The sequence below is a fragment of the Rutilus rutilus genome (genome assembly GCF_951802725.1).
Source record: "Rutilus rutilus genome assembly, chromosome: 7".
NCBI lineage: Eukaryota > Metazoa > Chordata > Actinopteri > Cypriniformes > Leuciscidae > Rutilus > Rutilus rutilus.
In genome coordinates this window covers 23,857,550-23,879,509 of record NC_140221.1, presented here as the reverse complement: position 1 = coordinate 23,879,509, position 21,960 = coordinate 23,857,550, and the positions used below count along the sequence as shown (strand labels likewise).

Sequence of the window (21,960 nt, the reverse complement as noted above, 5' to 3'; positions counted from 1 at the left end):
TGCATGTGTTTGGTCACCTCTGGTTCACCTCTGCTTTGCTTCACTTCATGCGTTTTTGCAGGTGGTGTCCTTCAGTAATAAAGACAGGCTCTACACACAATATTGTTTTCCTCTGTGGCCAAAAGAGAATTCTTCATTAGTTTGCAAAAGGGATCCAGGTTCACACAAGCAAGCCGGCCTGATTCTGGCCATTTTCAATGCCTGCTCAAATAGGGTGTGTTAAGTTAAACACTGTGATTGAGGAAGCTTTTGTAAGCCCATCGAAGATTATACAGAATAAATAGTAAGTTCTTCAAATTCAAGGTGCCGAACACTGTGAAAATGTAAGTAGTGCATGATTTATTTTTCCTGTATTTGTTTTGTACTATCCCACAATGTGTAAGAAACATAAAATGTTATGATTTAGGAAAAGGAAAGCGTCTGATTAAATTGATGAGCACTTAATCAATAAATGTCAGTCTTTGGAAAGGTTTCTCACAGGTTCACATATATGGACGTCTATGTCCCAGAGGGCAGTGCTGCTTTGCACATGTTTCAGATAAACTTACATTTTCCCAAAAGTAACATGGAAGCCAAAAGAATGTGGAAAATAGTTGTAGTAGTAGCACTGCTGGGGAAAGCTGTCTGCGTGGAGTCACTTTGGTGTAGGAAATCTCAAAAGAGACCTAAACTCAACTGATTTGTGTGCTGCCACTTTTGTTGACCCCATGTGCTAGTTTTTGAAGCTGTAATTCACGACGAAACTTAGCTGTGCTCTTAATTTAAGACACGTTTTCCTTGACAGTAGATATAATGACTTTCCTCATCAATGTAAACTTCTGATGGATTTTACTCAATCTGAAACATTTGCCACCTGTTGCACGGCCATTTGGTATTTAAAAGATGTGGCTCCTGCAATTTATTTACAATGCTTCTTTAAACAACGCATGAGCTAACATGTTATTATGTTTTCAGATTAAGTATTGAATCAAAGTAATACATTTTTTTTTTTACCATACAGCTTAAAAGTCCATATCAAAATTTTAAGAGCCCCCCAATAATGGTCACTGGCAAAACATTCAACTTCATTAAATAAAATGTAAATAAAATCTGGTTAATTTCCAAAGGCCGCAATTGAGAAAGTAGATTTTTGCCACCATAATGTAGTGTAGTTACGGCATTTACCAGCAGGGGCTATCTTAACCATGCATAACCAGCCAAATCCTTGAACCCTTGTTTAAAGCCACATGTTTTGTGGTTTGGTCTCTACTTGATCAAATTCTGGTCCAACACAATCCTTTTGCTCAGCTTCCTGCCCAACTGATTGCCCACCTCACTTCCTCCACCCTTGGCAGTGTCCACAGTTGGCAAGCTCCATCTCAGTCCTCAGAGTGGAACACCAGCTCTTCTAGGGTGTTTTGTAGATGGCCAGAGGACACCTGTGCAGACTCTGTTTATTTTCTTGCACAAACACCCAAGCAATGTGTTTATGATTGGAAAAACCAAGCACATGAGTAAACATTTGCTTAAATCCCTTCTCCCCTTCAACCTCTGTATAAACAACCTTACTTTGTCCTTTCCTCCTTTTTTACACATTCTTTTCTTCTCACGACCACATAAGTCGACACAATCCTATTTCTGTATTTCCCAAAAAGTCGTGTCATAATTCCACCACCTGCTTTGAATTTGCTGCCCCACAGTAACAAGTCTTGATTACTTTCTTTTATTTCTTTCAGTTTCTTCTGTTGAATATATATCAAACTATTTTAAAATTCTCAAAGTAAATCCAGATTTGAATGTCCAGCTGCCAAAATGAGCAACCCGTCTTTCGGTATGGTTAAGTTGTACATTTTTGTTCCCCGTGCCAGGACATCTGTCTTCTGACACACCCTGTCATTAAAAGAAAAAGGAAGCAGCATCTTTTGATTATTTTCATTCGTATTGCATACATTTGAACAGAAACTCATAAAGTCTGTCAGAGACTTTAAAAAGATGTTAAACATCATGACCGCTAAGTTCAAATAATTAGTTGTAGCCACACTGTGTTGTCCTGTATTGAGATTGTTTTTAATAATTTTAAAAACTGATTTTTAGATATATAGAGGTTAAAAATGGTCAGAAAACCTTAAAAACCTCTAAACACTAAACACATTATACATTTTTACCTCATTAACTTGTCCTCTACAGTCCAAAGTCTCATGCAAATTTAACATTTAACATTTACAGGCTTCACTCCATGCAGGTTCGAAAAAATTCTCAGGAAACTTGTGTGTTTATGACGTACACTCTTAGAAGAAAATGTTCTATATAACCTTAAAAGGTTCTGACAGGCACTACATATTTAAAACATTTTAGGGGTTCCCAACATGGGATCATTTTATGGATAGGTTTTAATTAATTGTCTTTTAATTTTAAATGAATTGTATTAATTAAAAAGTTACCAAACGTACTTTATCAGAAATAATTGAAATAGCCCATTAAACATGAAAGTACTTTGAAATCATTTAAGACATGTCTCTGCATTTAGAAGTTTTAGGGAAAGTGATATATATATATTTACTGGTCATATATGCCTATAATGTGAAAAAAAAAATTTTTTGTCACATTTTATTTGTGCATTTTAGCCCTAGGATAGTGGCAGGTGGATAGTTATGTGAATACAGAATATCTATGTTGAAAGGAAAGAAAATGTGCATCGTGTTGCCAGTTTAGAGGATTTTTGTTTGAAGCCCTGTGAAGTCCTGTAGAGTACTTCCAGGCCCTCTTAGTTTTCTAGAGGCCAAATGCAATTCTGGCTGATCCCAACAGAAGCAGAACACCTCAGCACATCTGGACTCACCGCTGCATCTATTACACAACCCCACTATGTGAAGTCACGTCCAAGTCAAATAAGCACCCCCCCACCCCCACCCCCACCCCCCCCTCAAGGAACACCTAAAGAGGGACAAGGGTAAGCCTGCCAAAAAAAAGGACTCCGACCTCAAGCATTCCTCTCATCCAGGTCATGTTTTCATTACCCCGACAAATTTACACAGTTGTTAGTGATGGCCTGGGATTCCTCCTAAAGCACAACCCACCAATAATAAACAGAGGCCAGCTGACACCCTCCGACACCTGCAAGCCTCCCTGACAGTACAGGATTGTTCCCAGGCCGGAGAGCACCAAGAGGCCCTGCTTTCCACTCAAAGTGTCATCCATTCGAGAGGATGCCACCATACCACCCTGACACACACACGTCTGAGCCCTGAAATAAATGCGTCATTGGTAAATCCTACCAGAGAAAACACCCTCATGAACCAGCCAGACTGGTGATAAAGCCGCTCAGTTTGTTCTCTTCATTTAAAGCCACACTGCTCAAGAGTGGGCATGTGAGAGTATCTTATCAAATGTGCTGTTCAGAAAGCTTTTTTTGTGTCTTCAAACCTTTGACACTGTCAAACCAGAACTTTTCAGAAGATGCAGCATACTTTATGGATATTTTTCAGATGTATTGAAAAATTGCAGATTTTGACTTGGGGCCAGATTTACTAACAGTTTGCGCCAGCGCAAACCCTCTTTTGCCGTTAAAAACTACTGTCAGGATTTACTAAAGACATGCAGTGAAAAGGCACGGACATGGTTATTTTTGCGGCTGATCTTATTGCATATGCATTTGTAGGAGTTTCCCTTTCAGGCGCAAAATTTGTGGGAGGAGAGTATTTAAATGAATCACGCAAATTTGCGCTCATCAATGTACCGCCCAAAAAAAGCATGTCTTAAACCAGACGCTACCTGGTAGATTGCATTGGTCATTATGGAAATGATCTGACAGCGTCTGTGTTCTTTAATTTGCACGTCATCAGTAGATCACGCACAGAACTTTCCACTCCCATCGGCGCTGTTTTGGAATTGCGCTCTCGCGCTAATTTGCCCTGTTTAGTAAATCTGCCCCATAAAAATGATATTTATAGATGCAGCAACATTACAAAAAGTTATGCCTTATATGATAAGATGCCAAATATTTTCATTAAAATGTGTACTATTTACACTACCGTTCAAGAGTTTATATAAAGTGAGTTTATTTTTATTTATTTTTTTAAAGAGAAATTAACTTTTATTCAGTAGGGATACGTTAAATTGATCAAAAGGGACAGTAAAGATGTTTATAATGTTACAAAATATTTATTTTGCTTTTCTGTTGAACTTTCTGTTCATAAAAGAATCCTGAAAAATAATTAAATCCAGAAATAATTAAGTAGCACTTCTCTTTTTAACATTGTCAACTGAACTGATTGTTTTTTGTTTTTTTTGGTATCAATATATTGTGTATCCCTAATGTTGGGAGAATATTGGGAAAATGCACAGATACTTTCAGCCCTTTTCAGTTCATTCATAACTGACATAGTCTGTAAGTTATGTTTGCTTATAAGTCGCTGTTTCTTCTATATCAGATACAGTAACAGAGGAAACTTGTTGAAGGTACAACACCTGTTCTGTTAAACTACGGGAAACTGATGGAACAGTCAGATCTGTTTTATCACTTGGCCTGTGGACTTATGAGGGCGAGAGGAAACCTTTCTGCCATTGTATTACTGTGGGCTAGAGGGTTTTGATCCCTCTTCTGCAATCGAAAGATGATCTCCAATCCTTGTTCTGCCCACTGTAATTCCTCGCCTTTGCCTGATGATTTCTTTTCAAGACTGACGGGGGAGCGCAAAAGCCACAGATAAGGTAGCTGGATCAGCCCCTGGCCAGCTGTGAACCCGATAGCATCTGTTTAAATCATCTAAAGGAGGACCGTTCCTTTTCAAGTCTGCACTGCTAGTTATCTCACTTTTATCCTGCACATGTAAGGGAAATCCACAGATGGCCAGGGTTCTGATAGAAATACACATGTGATATCATTGACTATGCTATCAAAAAAGGATGATTTCACAAAAGAAGAGTGACTCTGTCTCTCGCTGTCTCTTAGAGGTAAACAGATAAGCCAAAACAAAGACCCTCTTCACAGGAGATGTGGTTGGAAGTTATTCTTTCAGCATTACCATCCAGACAAAACAACGGCTGACTGAACTGCGCAGTGTTTCTGTCCTCCATTCTGAAATGCACACCAGCAATACTTCTTTTTATTATTATTGTTTTTAATTCATGTTATGGACTGTTACACAATTTTCTTAAGGTTGTATTTGTAACATAATCTTCCCTATTGCAATGATTTATATCTCTCCTTTGTCTAGTTTCTCAGGATAGCATATTGCACTCCAGATTATTTATACAGTATGTCCTCCTGTTTTTCTTGCAGTCCATCATTTTCATAAGGGACCGAAATTCTCGCGGACAGGAAATATCTGGGTATATAGACTACTCCCACCGACTAAAATCTGAAGACTTTGAACCATATTTCAGTGGAAAGAAAAGGTTTTTGCCAAAAACAACTGACTTAAGGTAAGCCTACTTATATTATGACCCATCTATGATGATTTCCGGTGACTATTGTTTTAATAGATGTGCTACTGAACGTCTCAAAGGTTAGATTTTCTCAGATTAATGTGCAAGAAAGCAGTATCCATCTGATCCCTGAACCATTTGTCTTTTGTGAAAAGGATATCCACTCCAAAAAAAGTCTGCACGAACAAGAAAAAAGACTTCCTCTACAAAATGGAGGAAGAGCAGGCAGCCATTATGAATAAAGGCTCTAATATTAATATTAGTCAAATGGTGATCCTCTTTAAACCAAGTTTTGAAGTCATAACCATCCAAAAAGAGTCTTCATAGAGGTTTCCTTTAAGAGCACTTAAGATCCATTTAAGATGATTAAAAACAGGAAATATATTTGAGTTTGGGGTCTTTACGTTAGAAGGATGCATTAAAATTATAGTTATTAAGTTATTTTTGAAATGTTATATTAAAAATGTGAAAAATAATTTCAAATAAATATTCAAACTTTCTGTTTATTAAAGGGAGAAAACACTATATTGTGGTTTCGGCGCTTTATTAAGCAGCACAACTGTTTTCAACTTTGATAATAAGAAATGTTTCTTGAGCATCAAATCAGCATATTAAAATAATTTTTGAAGGATCATGTGAACCTGAAGACTTGACTGCATAAACTTGACTGTTAAGAACAAGAGTAAAAAACAAATGTCAATTAATACAATAAATAGGATGTTCGTGTAACGCTTCACAATTCAGTTTTCAGACCATATACATTGCAAATGCAAAAATAAAATAAAAAATGTAACCAAATGTTTATTTTTTCATTCTTTCCGGTTACTTAGCGGATAATTGCCATTTTCAATTTTACTTTTTCTAAATTGTGACTTCAGAAATTTTTTAAAAGAGGACAAATAATGGAAATTATCCATTGATGAAGTAACAGAAAAAAAAAAAAAAATGTACGTTTGGTTTCATTTCTTTGAATTTTTCCACTGCATGGTCTGAAAACTGAATTGTGAATCGTTACATGGACCAGGTCGGATCAAACTTGAACAAACACATTTTCATATATAACAAAAATGAGTGTTCTCCATAAGGTGTGCACTCCCATGAATGCCTTGCCCACTCTGCCAAAACAGGACATATAAAACTGTGAACCCCAAATAAATATTAATAAAATAATGTGATGAAAGACTGCAGTCTATGTTTAATACATACAGGCATGTTTGTGTTTGTATATCCACATCCTAACTGCCACAGCACATTATCTAATCAAAGGAAGTAAAGGAAGTACACTACAGCATAAGCATTCTCATTTCCTGTGTACTCTCAGCCCCATCTCTCTTTCACTCCCTATTTCTCTTTTAGTCGCTTTTTTCTCTCTTTCTGTGTTCTCTCTTTCCTCCACCATCCTTCTCACGGGAACAATAAAAGGCAGTGCTTGTGGTTGCTACTAAGATGGAGCAGATGCTGTGTTCTTCCCGTACAGATGCATGAATCCACACTACAGCTGACAGACTTTGACTGCCTCACCACAAAAATATAGAGTACAAAAGTCATGGCCACCAGCTGAGGACAATCACATTCTTGTCAATGTAGAGAATTTTAAAACGGCCTGACAAAAGTGAAATTAACTCAAAAAGAAAGTAATTAGATACATAGATAGATAGATCATTTGAATAGAAAAGACTTAGTGCTTTCTTTGGTTATATTGAATGGCACATTTACTGATTTCTCACTAATTCTAGTTTACAAACTGGACTATTCGCTTTCTCATTGATCCATAGAGTTACAGCTGATGGATTTTTAAAACACTCCATCAGGCTTTAGTTTGGTAACCATGGAGCACTGCCGTACACAAACATCCTTTTCTCTCTGTGTGTTTTATAGTGTAATGGTAAAGATGCAGACCTATCATTAACAGAACGATAATTGTTTCCACAAAACCCTGGTTTTTCACACGTTGGTAAGTTAGTGTGGGTGGGGTGCCAGCTGCACTATGAATATTAACCCTTAATCGCTGTTAAAAAAGGATAACACTTAAGATGTTTGGGGTCATTTTGACCCCAAACTTTTAAAGAGCGATTGCATAAGGAAATATACATTTTTTAAATGGGAAAACTATATATCATTTTTTTTATTTACTTCTCAACTATACATTTATGCTGTGTTTTTGTGGAAATTTTGAAGTTTTTTACCTATTTACTGCACAATTACATAACTAGGCCATAAATTGGCTCATGAAAAAAGATTTTTTAAAGAAAAAAATCACTTAAATGATGATCTTAATTAAATCTAAATAGTTTTTGGACATTGCTCTATGTGTTAGGGATAGAATACTGACATCTGCTGGTTTGTGGAAAAACTTTAGAAATTATAATTAGAGAAAGAAATTGCAATGACCACATATATCCAATAGAGGGCCATAGAGACTCATTCATTTTCACTTCATTTTTCTTGATACTTAAACTTCTCCTCACAACTTTATGATATATATTTTGTGAATATTTATTTAAACATTTTGAAATACATAAAAAATATGTAGTTTTGTCAGAGTTATAATTTGTTGTTGTTTTCTGATATATTTTGAATTATCTTGCTTTTGCAAATTATTATACATACATTTGCAGTAACATTACAAGTCACCACTATGACATGACTGTAATGTGTGTGTGTGGGGGTGTGGGGGGTGGGGGGGGGCAAGCTTGTTCCATGTTGCATATGTGACATTTTTCAGATTTATGCCAGTTTAGTTGATTTTATTTGCCAATTTCTATAAAAATGCTCTCTGTTGCAGTGACATACGTGTGTGTGTGTTTGTGTGTGTTTGTGTGTGTGTGTGTGTGTATGAGATAGAAAGTTCGTTCCACTTTGGGTTTATGCTCTAGGACCAGACCTTTATTTAAATGTAAATTTTTTTAGATTTATGCCAGTTTTGTTTATTTTATTTGCCAATTTCTGTAAAAATGCTCTCTGTTGCAGTCACATACATGTGTGTGTTTGTGTGTGTGTGTGAGTGTGTGTGTATGAGATAGAAAGTTCATTCTACTTTTTATTTATGCTCTAGGACCAGACCTTGGTTTATTTGTAAAAATTTTCAGATTTATAATGGATTTACTTTTATTTTTTTGACAAACAAAATTTTAAAAAGTCATTTTTTTCATTTTCCCATTCATTTTCAATGTGGGGTCATTTTGACCCCAAACAGCTTAAATGGTACCTTTTTTTTTTACACACCTTTAGAACAACCAAATCAAGCCCAGTTTTTTTGTGCATGTTTAGATAGATTATTTAGGAAAAGTCACAGAGTTTCATGCCCCTGAGATGAAGGTAACACTTTTAAAAAATGAAGGAAAAGTCCATTGGGGTCATTTTGACCCCAAACAGCGATTAAGGGTTAAGCATTTCATGCATTTCATTAAGCAAGCATTCATCACCTGGTGATGTCTGTAAGGACAATATGGGACCATAATTGCCAAAGAACATGTCCAAATGAGGCAAGTTGCTGAACTCATGCTTTTTTCAATCACAAAACAAATAGACCAAATGCTCAGATAGACTAAATACTCAGAGAGCTCAAGTCGGTCTTCCCACTTCCTGTGACTCGAAAATTGAAAGGCTCTAGAGCATTTTTCTGCCCATCTTTTCATGTTCTCTGTTAAAATATCTCACATCTGTCCTGTTTCTTAGACCAAAAGTAAGTGGTTTACCATTGCATAAAAGTGGTCAACCCAAAAATGCTAATTGCTATATGGCATTTCAGTATAAATAGACACAGAAAATGCTGTCAACCCTTATTTTAAAAAGGAGGAAGTGAATATGCATCCTTGCTTCTAAGTCCCTCACAAAGTTTTACATTTTGTATATGTCACAAACCATATGGAGAGAAGAAAAGTGAAGACTTTCCATTTTTTTTGTGATCCAAAAGGCAAACAGAATAAGGGCTAAACTTGTCATTTCATGCATCACTGTGTTTCTCCACAGAATCTTTGTCTTTGTGTGGGTCTGCCATGTTTACCGTGACGGTAGTCACGCCGATGGCAACCGAAGGAAGTCTTTCCTGTGATGCAAAATGCCAAGCGGAGACCCTGCGAGGATGTTTGATTCAGACCATTACATTTTATTTACATCTTATTAGCCAGTCTTTTCATTTCAAGCACAATTTTGTTTGCTTTGGTGACTAGCACCATGGTTTCTGGTCGCCTTGACAGGAAATGGCGGACAGGGAAGTTTGAGCTGTCTTTCCATCATGCGTTCTCTCTCTTACACACAGAGCCATATGTAATAAATTATAATAAACTTGAGATATTTCAAGATGGTACAGCCATAGAATGGGCCTACTGAGCACTGGAAAAATGGACTTTAATCGTGTCCTTTTTTGGGTGTGCAAAGAAGAGCTGATCCAGGGCAAGCCTTGCAGGGAGACCGGCAACTGTCTTCGACTTAATAACGTATTTTCAGTCCTTTAAATACTTAACACCACAATGACATTAATCCCTGATTAATCTAGACTTATTATGGATTTATTCGATAATCCTTCTACTGACTTTATACTGAACCAGGGATTGCTACTGAACCAAATCATCCCTAGCTTGAAATCAACCAAATGAGGATCATATCTCAAAGGTTTTTTTTATTTTGCATACAAGATTTTGTAATGATTTATATCCTTGAGGTTAAGGCCATAAACATTTTACAGATGCTGTTAAGTAGCATTGCAGCAATACTAAACGTATAGAGCGCTGGCTTACGTCCACCGTGTTATCACAAAGGAGAATAAAATGCTCTTGCATCCATGTGACTCTCCCTCGGATTCATAAAGTGCCTCTCCCCAAAGTCCAGCTTTGTTCTTGGACCACAAACTACTGCTTGGGAAAAGCTGAGGTCCATTGGAGCAACCCTCACTGCCTCAGAGTGTGACATTTAGATTTCTTTTTCTGCAAAGCAGCTGTCTTCCAGCAGTTGAGCTTATTATGAGAACCACTAACACAGGCCAGACAGTCTCTTTTTTCACTATTTCTCATTGGCTGCATTAATTACGTTTAGATCTATTCTCACTGCCATTTTGAGTGGCCTGCTGGTTCTCAATCTTTACATTGATCAGTGTGGACAGAGGAATTTTTGGTTGTAGCTTTGAGAAAGTGTTTTTTTAGCCCTGGAATGTCTTGAAAGTTTAGTAGAAGCTCAAGTGTGAATGCAGATTTTTGAAGTTGGACATCTAATATTGAACATATTCAAATAAATGTCCCAGAGTCTCTGTATTCAGTTAGAGGGAAACTGATATGTCAGTGAAACGTCTGTCCAACAAGCATGCCAAAGGCTAAAATAGTCAAATGGCTAACTTTCAAAGTAACAAGCCTTCCCTTTAAGAATTTCACATGGAAAATTGGTCATTTTCTCCCAGGACATTGTCTGTTAAGTTTATGGACATTTCATGTGTAATTCAAAATATGGGCAAAACACCTAAAAATCCTTCATATTAACACAGTACACTGTGCCCTATTTTACAGACTTTACTTATAGCGTACATTTGCCTATGCAATGAAACTGACAAAACTGTAAAAAAAAGAAATAATTGTTTACATGCATGCACCTGCTTTTTTGACAGTTCACTACACCAAAAAGTCCTTATGTCTTGCGGTTTGTGCTTAGCTGTCAGATAAACTTTGCCATTAGAGTTAGACTTAGAAGGCATATAGAAAACTAATAAGGGTATTATTTCCATTTTTTTGTTCTGCATCCATAGTTTGCTTTCAGTCATTAGACATTTTTAGAACGTGTAAAAAGATCTTCTGAATTACATGCAAAGAGGTACATGTAAGACCACTATTAATGTAATTCTTAATGTCAAGAGCATGATTGGTCTTATAATTCCTTATATACAACTTAACACCTGGCGTTCTAAGTGCACAAGACACATCCTGACATTTTGTCAGGTGAACTTTTTTTTTACTTTATAGTTAATGTTTTTCCCTATATTCAGCAAAGCCTTTCATCTTTACTGCAGTGTTTTTCTTTCAAAACTTTTAAGTCATGCATTTTAATATCACTAAACTATTGTAAACATTTTAACCCTAACTTTTTTCAGCTTCTACAACTGGGGAACACAGGTGGCCGAACATAATGCAAGCTCAAACTATGAGGTAATCACAGAGAATCCAAGCGGTCTGCTCTTCCAGAACAGGAAAGACAAGAAAATCTTGAATGTTGACCCAGAGGTGAGCATGTTTGATATGAGCAGAACTTGTGATACACTGGTAAACAGAGAGTGCTGACCTCTCTCAGTCATGTTTTAGCTCTCATTTAATATCCACGAGTGAATAAACACCTGACCTACGCTAAATTGAGTATTGGTTCAATGAATAACTTAAGATTTAAACAGGAACATTGAATTGTCTCTGTACTCCTATTAGATGTAGTGTCTAATCAGTTAATGAGGTTCATTAAGACAAATGTATTATCTTGCACACAAAAAAAAGCATAACAGCAATGATCAAGAGTCATCCCATGTTAAAATTTCGTGATATCAAATAGCCTCCCTGTGAAGTGGAGTGTATTGTTGCACCTGGGTAGCATTTTTGTCCCAATCTCTCGAAATATCCGTCAGAGAGGGTTAGAACGAACCGCGAAATTCAATCCTGGAACCTGTGCCACAATTTTTTTTGCCTTTGTGCCCAGGAGCTATGAGTGCATGCTATTTTAGAAAAGAGGCAACGCTGCAGACCGACCTCTTTGAACACAAACTCGCCCAGGCTGCCTCGTTGAGGGCGAGATGGCAGAGGCGAGTATTGCCTGTGGTCGAGCACACCCCGACCAGGCCGGCTATTAAAAACGAGGGGAGGCTAAGGAACCCAGACACTGAAACCGCCTGTGCACCCAGAATCCAACCTCAGGCCCCCACCAGGCATGACCTCATTGCCCATGTGGATGCATTCCTTCATACAAACTGGCGAAACCATGGCATTTTAAAGCCTAGATTTGATTTGTTTGTTTGTTTGTTTGTTTGTTTTATTGCCCTTGTTAGATACAGCCGGTGTTGTGAGCATTTCAAAATTTTAAACCCAAATTATTCTTCTTTGGGTTTTGTTTGCTTTTGATGGAAATTGTCATCCCTCCAAAGTAGCTGTTGGTGGTTTAGTTTGATAACCGATCCTTATAAATCAACAGCTAATGCTTTTCGTTTGCTTTATTTCATTTTTGGGGGGAATGTTCAGCATATGTTTGCATTTATCCTGGCTCTAAACAAAATTGGTATGTTAGCCTAGACAAGTTTGATGAACAGTAAATACATAGAATGAATGTAAACCTAAATCTTCTAAAACAGTTACTCTTTAATAATGGATCCCAGCTGGCTTAAGATCATATTTATTCTTGGTGGAGGCACCCTATGGAGTCCATATATTAAAGTCACACCCAGACTCAAGTTTAAACATCAAATCACACTTATACTGCAAGGTATGTTTTTTGGTTTTTTTCAACTTCAGTAATATAAATAGGCATTTAATATAGAAATTCTGCGTTGTGGGTTCTTTTGAAAATGTATACTGTATATATTAATTGAATATAATTAAATGGGTAACACCATGTCTGTTAAAGATCAGTGTGAAAATACTAATTAGTGCAGTGAATAACGTTTTCTGGAGTATAATTTGTGAGATTTATTGCTCTAAGTAGGTTGGCCACCATTTAAACTTACTATAGAAGATCCAGTTGTGGTCTTCTACTGAATTAGATTTGAACTGATGTAGCAAGAATACTTCAATAAATAAAATGGTTAAAATTTCTATCTTAAAAATAATCAGTTTAATCCTAATTACTATTTCTTTAACCCAACAGGCAATACCTGGTGATGGCTTCATCCGAACTCCTGTCCGATCTGACCTATATGTGCATGTTGTAATTTATGACCACGTCAACAGAAAACCCGCGACCAGTTCCTGTGCACCACTCTCCAATTAAATGTATAATAAAAATAAAAATAAAAACTTGGAGCCACTAATTCCATCTACATATAAACAGTTTTAGTCTGTAAGTATTTCATAATAATGATGTGCTGAATGGTAGAGCTGTGCGTTTTGATCTTTAGGGCCCACCATTATTTAAAAAAAGAAAGAAAAAAAGATGCTTGCTATATTGACACACTGACTTGTTCAGTATATTAAATATTTAAAGTTATTTAAAGACATTTGAATAAAAATGTACAGATTTCTTTTTTTGTCATGCTATTTTTATTTCTATTAACCACTGTTGCCATTATCGTCTACAATCACAGGTTTGAGGCACTTAGTCACATAGCTTTCAGAGAATGTCTGATGCTGCAGTCACTTACTTGGGAACCTGAGCTTTGTATTGTATTCTTATCTAAAACAACTCCTCTGTTTGTCTGAACAAATCAAAGATAAAGCCCTTTAGAAACATGGGGGTTCTTTCATGTCCCCTCGACGGCTTGTAGCTTCATTTTGACTAAAAGCTGCCAAACACTCCATGAAATAGACAAGGACACCCATTTGACATGATTTCAGATCTTAAGATACTGCAGAGAGTTCCGGCATTAGATATCCATCAGTCAATAATTCTGTCTTTGAGAATTTACAAAAAGGAGACAACAAGATATTGCTAGTGTGGTGGCTCATGGTACTTGTTGGTGCCATTGTGGTACTTCAATAGTTAGTTTACTCTACACTAGTTGTTGACCAAAAGTTTACAAAATGCCAATTAACAAAAAAGGAATGCCACACTACTAAGTTAAACAAAACTTAACCCATGCTAAAATGTATATATATATATATATATATATTCTGTTTAATCATCAGGATGAGGGCTCAAGAAGTGGGTGGTGATTCACCCACATTAATAACTGTTTAACTTAACAGTCCTTATTCATGTGGTGGAGTGGCAGTGTGATGAAACTGCCCACTTCAGACCCTCACAACGGCACAGCTCGTTCATACACCTACAAATCAACATAGCAGATGTGCTTGTGAAAATCTGGGTTCGTATCCTAAAGTGGACTAAGGGAGTTTAGTGGGACATTATAAAACATGATAAATATAGGTTATTGACAGCAGACCACATATTTTCTCACTATACAGCAATTACACCTCGGGCAGATCTGACAAAATCATATCTTGAAAATAAGTTCACTGGCATCAGATGTCTGGGGTGAGAGTCAATCACTTCCTCCTCAGTGATCCTGAAAGAGAGACCGTGACAGGGGACATTGAAGCCGTGCTCGCGGGTCTGGTGTGCGCAGGGGACGCGGTGCAGCATCCGGATCAGACTCTGCTGTGCAGGATGTGTCTGCTCATCGCCATTGAGCTCAGCTAAATGGGACAGAGAGCCTTTAATGCTCTCCATAAGCCATGTCATTCAGCGCATCAACCCAGACACACAGCTTTGCTGAGAGACGTTTCACGGACCTCACTATCGAGCATTAGCCTACAACACATCCACATGACTCACCCAGTCGCTCAGAGACAGCTGGGGGTGTGAATAGTGTTCGATGAAGACGCAAAAGTCTGTGTAGGGTTTGTTTTGATGCCCTAAACGTGCATTCGAGACTATAAAGAATGCATTTTTCACGCGTTGTATTTTTTAGAGGCTAGAGCTATACTCATCGCTTCTTCTTTCGTTCTCTCTCAAATATTATTATATTCAAATAAATATTATCTTTGTGAAGAATAATATCCGACTGTATCGAGACTTATAAACAATAAATCAGTTAAGGTTCACAAAACCGGTCTAAACTATTCGTTCTTGAGTCAGACTGAATTAATAATAGTGATTTTCTAACCGAATCGATCGAAGTGAATCTTTTGGACAAGTCTGACTCGCAATTATACGGGTTAACCACTGAATCAGTTAATCGAGAACCGCCTGAGGAACCAAACCTTGATTTGACCACTGGTGCAGAAAGTAGCTATCTAGGCTACTTCATTAGCTGTAGTGTAGGCTATGGCAAAAATTAAATTAAAGATTCTGGATACAATTACGAATAGCTTTGTAGCTGTAGATTTTTATTAATAGTCATTTGAAACAGGAGTTGGTTTTAATAAATTAGCTTCTATTTAAAAATGAAAAAACTGTTTCAACCAAGTGATGTGAATGAATTTTGGTTTCTAATTGAATTAGCTGGATAAATGCTTCAACAAATGGAGCAGTGCTTACAATAAATTATCTTAAAATTAGCAGCCAACAATATAATGAATGCCTCGCCGAGATGTTAGGGAACACGTGGTGACGTAAAGAACAGACGAATCTGTTTATTGAATCGGTTCTTTTAAACGAACCGTTCAAAAGAACCGATTCGCTGAAATCATTTGGACTTCCCAACACTGTCCGACTGCTCCCATAAGCCCTATATATTACTAAGCGCGACAAGCTTTACCTTCAATGAACGCAGGGAAGAGGCGCGATTGGCTGAGAACAGCATCGCTCAGACACAAAACTGAGAATCAAGCCTGACCATCAGGACAACAGCAGATCAAACTCACACGGACATCCTCGTACATTTTGCACAAGGACTGATATCTCCTGCATCTTTGGAAACGTGCATTTGGACTATTCTTTTTGAGCACACCAAATTGACATCTTGTTTAAATTTCCACTTTATTCTTCTCGCTCTCTTTGCCTTATTTTTTGTGGTCCATGTGATGCTCTCCCTCTCAAGAGACAAGAGTTTGGAAACGCATTCAGCACTGATATACTACACCTAAATCAGCTTCAGCAGTCTCGTACATCCAGCATGGATCGCTGTCAGCGACTGTTTATCCTCCTGTTGGGATGGGGTTATCTGTGCTGTGGATACTGTGCTGTGCTTAAAACACCCTTTATGAGTTTCTCGAAAGACGTGCAGTTAGGACAAAAAGTGGAAGCGCAAGCTGAGCAACATGTGAAGAAAAGCGAGCAGGACACGCTGTCAGAACACATGCAGATGCTCTACGCCAAATACACCAGCGCGGGATTCCCTCTCAAAGATGGCAACACTGTCCGCGGCTTCAAAGGACATTTGGGTAGGTGTTGAATGTATTTCGTAGTAGCTGACGAAATGTTGCAATGTACTCGTTAATATCACCTCACTACTCTTAAGTGAGTTTAAGTGTTGGTGTGTTCATCAGTTTTACGCTTCATATCCTAAAGGGATAGTTCACCCAAATGTGAAGTCTCTCTTCATTTAGGCTACTCATGCTATTATTTTTATATATATATATATGTAAACCTGCAGTCCTACCTGACTTTTTTCTGTTTAAATTAATTTTAAGTGGATCTTTTTCCATAGCCTATAATGGTAACGGTGACTGAGGCTGTCAGTCCCCAACTTCTGTTAAGTTTTCATTTTAGAGTGAACTGTCTCTTTAAGACAGCTTGTTTTGCAGTTGGTTCTATTACACCTGTTGATTTAGATTTGAGAGACAGCAGATCGAGGTGAAGAAACAGCTCGTCCTGTGGCGTTTCATAAATCATTTTAGATATTAGTGTTCAGACTTTTACGTGTTATTAAATGTACTTTTACACCAGTGTTGCTCCTTAATTGTTAAGCAAACGAGCGCTCGCCTCAGTAGGCTATATTTGCAAGTGAATTAAACGATTTCGATACTGATGTATTTAACTGAATTATTTTTATGTCTGAAAAATGATCGTTTAATACACTTTAATCGCTGGTATGACCATAACTCGCTGGTGTTGAGAAGTTGCGCTTCTTCGCTCACGATGACGCTCGGATGATAGTCATATTGCGCCAGTGTTGCCAGATTTCTCATCAAAACAAGCTCAAATTAAGCGACTTGCCAGACCAAAATAGTAATGTCTTTTCAATTGTTATAACTTCGCAAAAATAAACTAGTTATCTAAATAACAGAATAAATCTCTTTTGTACACATTTACGCATCACTAATGGTGAAGACGCTGAGAAAAACGGGAAGAAAGGGAAACACTGCAGCGAATAATAATGACATTGTTTCGTGCAACTTGGCTTTTAGTGGTTGTTTGTACGCAGTTGGAACAAAATCCCCCTAAAAGTGCAACCTACATTTATAAACGAAAAAACAAGCCCACACCGAGTTATTTATAATGAGTGAACATACCGCCCTCTAGAGTCATTTGCTTGTCATTTGCCTTCTGAGACATGTTTTGGTTAAAGAGTGATGATAACGCGTTGCTTTTTTTGAATGTGTGTTTTTTCCTGTTAGGGACCATCAATGATAAGCAGTTACAAATCTTCAACCTCACTTCCCTCACCAAGTCTGAGGATGTTCTCTCAGCAACGCTGCACTACTACATTGGTGACCTACAGAACATCAGCCACAGATGCCCAAGGCACAAGAGCTGTGCTCACCATAATAATCTCAGAAGACAAGGTCATATTCACCTTGATGTCTGGAGTTTCAGCTTTGTGGATAACACCACCAGAACAATCGGCCATTTTTCCACTAACATCTCCACAGTGTACCGGGACTTCATATCATGGCAGTGGAAAGACATTACTCGTGTAGTCAACCAAGCCAAGCATCACGACCAGCTGCTCATAGGCATTGACATTGACTCAAAAGGACGCCAGCCTTGGAAGAAACTCTTGTCGGATAGGTCTCCTTACATCCTGGTCTACGCCAACGACTCGGCTATCTCCGAACCCGAGAGTGTCGTGTCCACCTTGCAGAGACACAGAAGCAGACTGGTGCCTAATCTTCATCTGCTCGAAATACATAATCGCAGTGCCTCCTCGCAACATCGGACCAGACGGTCCACCAACATCCTGCTGCCGCTACAAAACAATGAGCTTCCAGGCCCCGAGTACCCTTATGAGATACCTACATGGGATGAGACCAGCCCTTACGATCCAATGGAGGGCAAACCAGTCAAGCGCCCTCGCAAGAAGCCTCGCAAGAACCCACGGCACAAGAACCCTCTCCTGCAGTTTGATGAGCAGACCATTAAGAAAGCTCGTAAGAAGCAATGGAACGAGCCAAGGAACTGTGCTCGCAGATATTTAAAGGTTGATTTTGCAGATATCGGCTGGAGCGAGTGGATTATCTCCCCCAAGTCTTTTGATGCATACTACTGCTCGGGGTCATGTCAGTTCCCCATGCCAAAGGTATGTACGATTACAACAATCTCAAATTTCAAAAAAATGTTTTTGTTGAAATCAGTAAGCTGGACTTTTTATTATTGTTATTGAGCAAAAAGTCAAGATGAGTTTCGAAAGGTTGTGCACTGTGATCTGTTGTGATGCAATCAACTTCAGGAGCAAATAACCAGAGCAGTGGGAAAAGGGACTGATACATGCATGTAGAGAAGTGAAATATAAGCACCACCTAGTGGAAGAAAAAGCTGTAAATCATCATAGGCTGCACAGCGGTATATTCATCTTCCATTATTATACCATTCATGTCATCCTTGATCATAAAACTTGCCTGCTTCCATTTAGATATTGCCACCAATGGTTTTTCCCTTTGCCATATGATTAAGTTTAAGAAACATAAGGTCTAATTTACTTCAGTTTTACTACAGTTTTATGTTTCTGTAGTAAAGTTGATCATAGAAAACCAAGACCCAATTGTTTCATATTCTAAAATGTATGTGGCTAAATTCCTTCCAGATTAAAAAATCTGTTATATCACATAATGTATCGGTATATTTTTACATATAGGTTACCAGTCATTTAAAGTTAATCTTTAAAAACATAAATCATTTAATAAGACTGTTAAATGTCATCTTTTGCAAATCTCAAAATGAATATCCATTTTCATACTGTATGTTATAGTGTTGTAATTCCTAAATTCACTTGTAGCATTTAAAATGGTTAGTTTTTAGTGGTCTATTCAGATACTTTAGCATTTTAATATCTACAATTTATCAGTTATAGGCCAGAATTGTAATATTGGTACATTGCCAGTGTTTATATACTATTATAGTATTTATTAATATTTTGAATTAGCTTTTATTTATATTTGCAGTTTTCATTGTTTAGGTTTTAGTTATTTTGTAATGTGCTTATGGCATTTTTTGTTTTATTACAAAATTAAGTTTAAGTTTTTCATCAAATATTCTATCTCAGCTTCATTTCCATTAGCGAATAGATTTTTAATAGTTCAGTTTTAGTTAACAGAAACACTGTGCATCACTACAGCAAATAGCCGTCCCATGTCAGGCTTTTCTTTGCTCTTCGAATGATTGTGAAAAGTGAGAACATGAGTAATTTCCCTTTCACAGACGTTGGAATGCAGATGGATTAGCATGAAACCATCCATAATGGCCTGGTTTCACAGACAGGGCTTAGATTAAGCCAGGATTAGGCCTTAGTTCAATTAGGACATTTAAGTAGCTTTTATAAACATACCTTACATTACTTTGTGCATCTTGAGACAAAACAATGGCACTGACATATTTTAAGATGCGTCAGTGCAAGTTGTTTTCGGTTAAAACAGCTCAAACATGCATTTTAGTCTGGGACTAGGCTTAAACCTCGTCTGTGAAACCTTTGACCTATTTGTACCCCCTTTAGTGCTTTCACTGGTTTATCGCAAAACAAACTGTAGCTGTCCTAAACCCTGTAATAGGTTCTGACCTCTAGAGCTTTTTACCTCTTACAGTCTTTGAAACCTTCAAACCATGCGACCATCCAGAGCATCGTTCGGGCGGTCGGGGTGGTCCCTGGCATCCCAGAGCCCTGCTGTGTGCCGGAGAAGATGTCTTCCCTCAGCATCCTCTTCTTTGATGAAGACAAGAACGTGGTCCTTAAGGTCTACCCCAATATGACAGTGGACTCCTGTGCCTGTCGGTAAATGCCTTTGTCTTTTCCACCAGCCTCCCTCCCCTAAACTGATTCCCGATTTTTGCACTGGAAGAAAGACTGAAGATGTTCATTTCATAACCCTTGAATAACTATCTACAGCTTTAAGGATTGTGAAGAGCAAAGTGCTTTTCCAGAAGGAATTCCTTCCTGTTAGCAGGAGGCTTCATGCATCAGTTGAGATATGAACATATGAAGAGACTCTCTGTCTGTGTTTGACCAGGATGTTCTCATGTTTCTATAACCTCAGCAGTTAAGCTTACAGGGGACAAACATTTGCTGTCATTCATCATGTTTCTGTACAGTTTGTATAATCTGTCATTATTATAGCTATATTTTTGCTACAGAGGCATTGATTGACTCTCAATGTTCATATTCTATGGCTGCTATAAAGTGGACTTCTGGGGAAAAAAGAAAAGTAAAGATATCTTTTTTTGTTACATTTGTCTTTTTTAAATTTTATTATTATATTAAAATGATTACCTATATAAGTTACTTACAGTTCATATTCAGTTTTCCACATTAAGCTTAAAACAGTGTTTAATTTCTGGGTGACTGTTTTGAATGTCTTCAATCTGCGTAAAATACATATATATTTTTTCCCTTAATTGTTACAAACCTACATGTAATAGTGTTACATCGCATTTTGTAAACAATTTCTTTTATCTGTCTTTTTTTAGATACTTGCCTTTTGTAAATATGATGTTTCCGTCTGACCTACTAATTCAAAATGTATATGCACGCATTCTATTTTAGTAATGTTCATTTGGACATTTTTCTGTCATTCCTCTGAAAACTGCTAGTGTCAAGAAACCAGATGTTATTTTATGAGCAATTTTTCAAACAATATATTCAGGAAGGTGATTATGAAAATTGTATGTAGTTTATTTAGCCTTTGTCTCTTTAACACAGCAATGCCTATATAAAGTGCCTTAACATTAAAAGGTTAATCAAACATTAAATAAAATTAATATTCTACTAGAATATTTATATTTCACAAAGATGAGTGTAACATGTAATGTCTTATTTTGGCAGAATATTTTAAGTCTATCAGTTTATTTGGATAAAATGTGATATTTTGTTCCAATAATGTTTTCTGTATACATCTTGTACTGTTTTTAGCATAGAACTAAAGCAAAGACATATCACAATCTGCATGTTCATAAATGGGGTGTGTTTTTTTTTGACAACAGAGAAATGAACACATATATGTAAAAGTGGGCTATTATCTTAATATATAATACATACGTCAAAACACACTATGTAAAGCACTCCTTTAGCATTTTTGTAATATATTTTTTGGAAGGCTTCCGCCACACTGTGTGTTTTGTAAATGTTATGCTGTAGGTGAATGGATGTGCTTTGTATGATAAGCTTCATAAGAAATTATATTTGTATATGGAAATGACCTTTAAAAGCATTTATTTATTGTCTGTATGATGCCTTCTGTATCTTAATTTTGTGAAGCACAGAGGGGTTCATTAAATATTCATTGAGCTTTGCTGCACAAAGGTTAGACGGGGTGCAAAAGGAAGCAATCACATGACTCATGCCAAATGAGCGAGAATGCTTATTTTTGTAACATCTCCCTAGTTGAAAGAATCCCTTTCGGGAGATTGTTCGAGGAAAACAATAAAGTTTTAAGAATTATGTAGCCATGTGTTTATTTATCATGTGTTAAAGGACTCAGCCCTCTGGCAACAAAGCAGAACTTTACTGAATATTGATTGCATTGTTATGCAATCAAAAATTATACTGAGATTGTTGCATCATGGAAC

At 37.2% G+C, this 21,960-nt stretch overlaps 2 protein-coding genes across 2 annotated transcripts in view; both read left to right on the top strand.

Annotated features, from left to right (window-relative positions):
- The window catches only part of cfap299 (cilia and flagella associated protein 299), a 69,613-nt gene extending 56,022 nt beyond the window's left edge, over window positions 1-13,591 (top strand). Inside the window, exons 4-6 of the mRNA XM_084414884.1 lie at window positions 5,261-5,403; window positions 11,483-11,612; window positions 13,231-13,591. Of these exons, the coding sequence (XP_084271010.1) occupies window positions 5,261-5,403; window positions 11,483-11,612; window positions 13,231-13,353 (396 nt within the window). The 3' untranslated portion in view covers window positions 13,354-13,591. The remainder of the gene's footprint in view (window positions 1-5,260; window positions 5,404-11,482; window positions 11,613-13,230) is intronic.
- Window positions 13,592-15,785: 2,194 nt separating this feature from the next.
- On the top strand, window positions 15,786-21,825 carry bmp3 (bone morphogenetic protein 3). The gene is made up of 3 exons (XM_084414993.1): window positions 15,786-16,406; window positions 17,583-18,484; window positions 19,983-21,825. The coding sequence occupies exons 1-3, from the start codon at window positions 16,139-16,141 to the stop codon at window positions 20,172-20,174; spliced, it is 1,362 nt and encodes a 453-aa protein (XP_084271119.1). The 5' UTR covers window positions 15,786-16,138; the 3' UTR covers window positions 20,175-21,825.
- The last annotated feature ends 135 nt before the right edge of the window (window positions 21,826-21,960 follow it).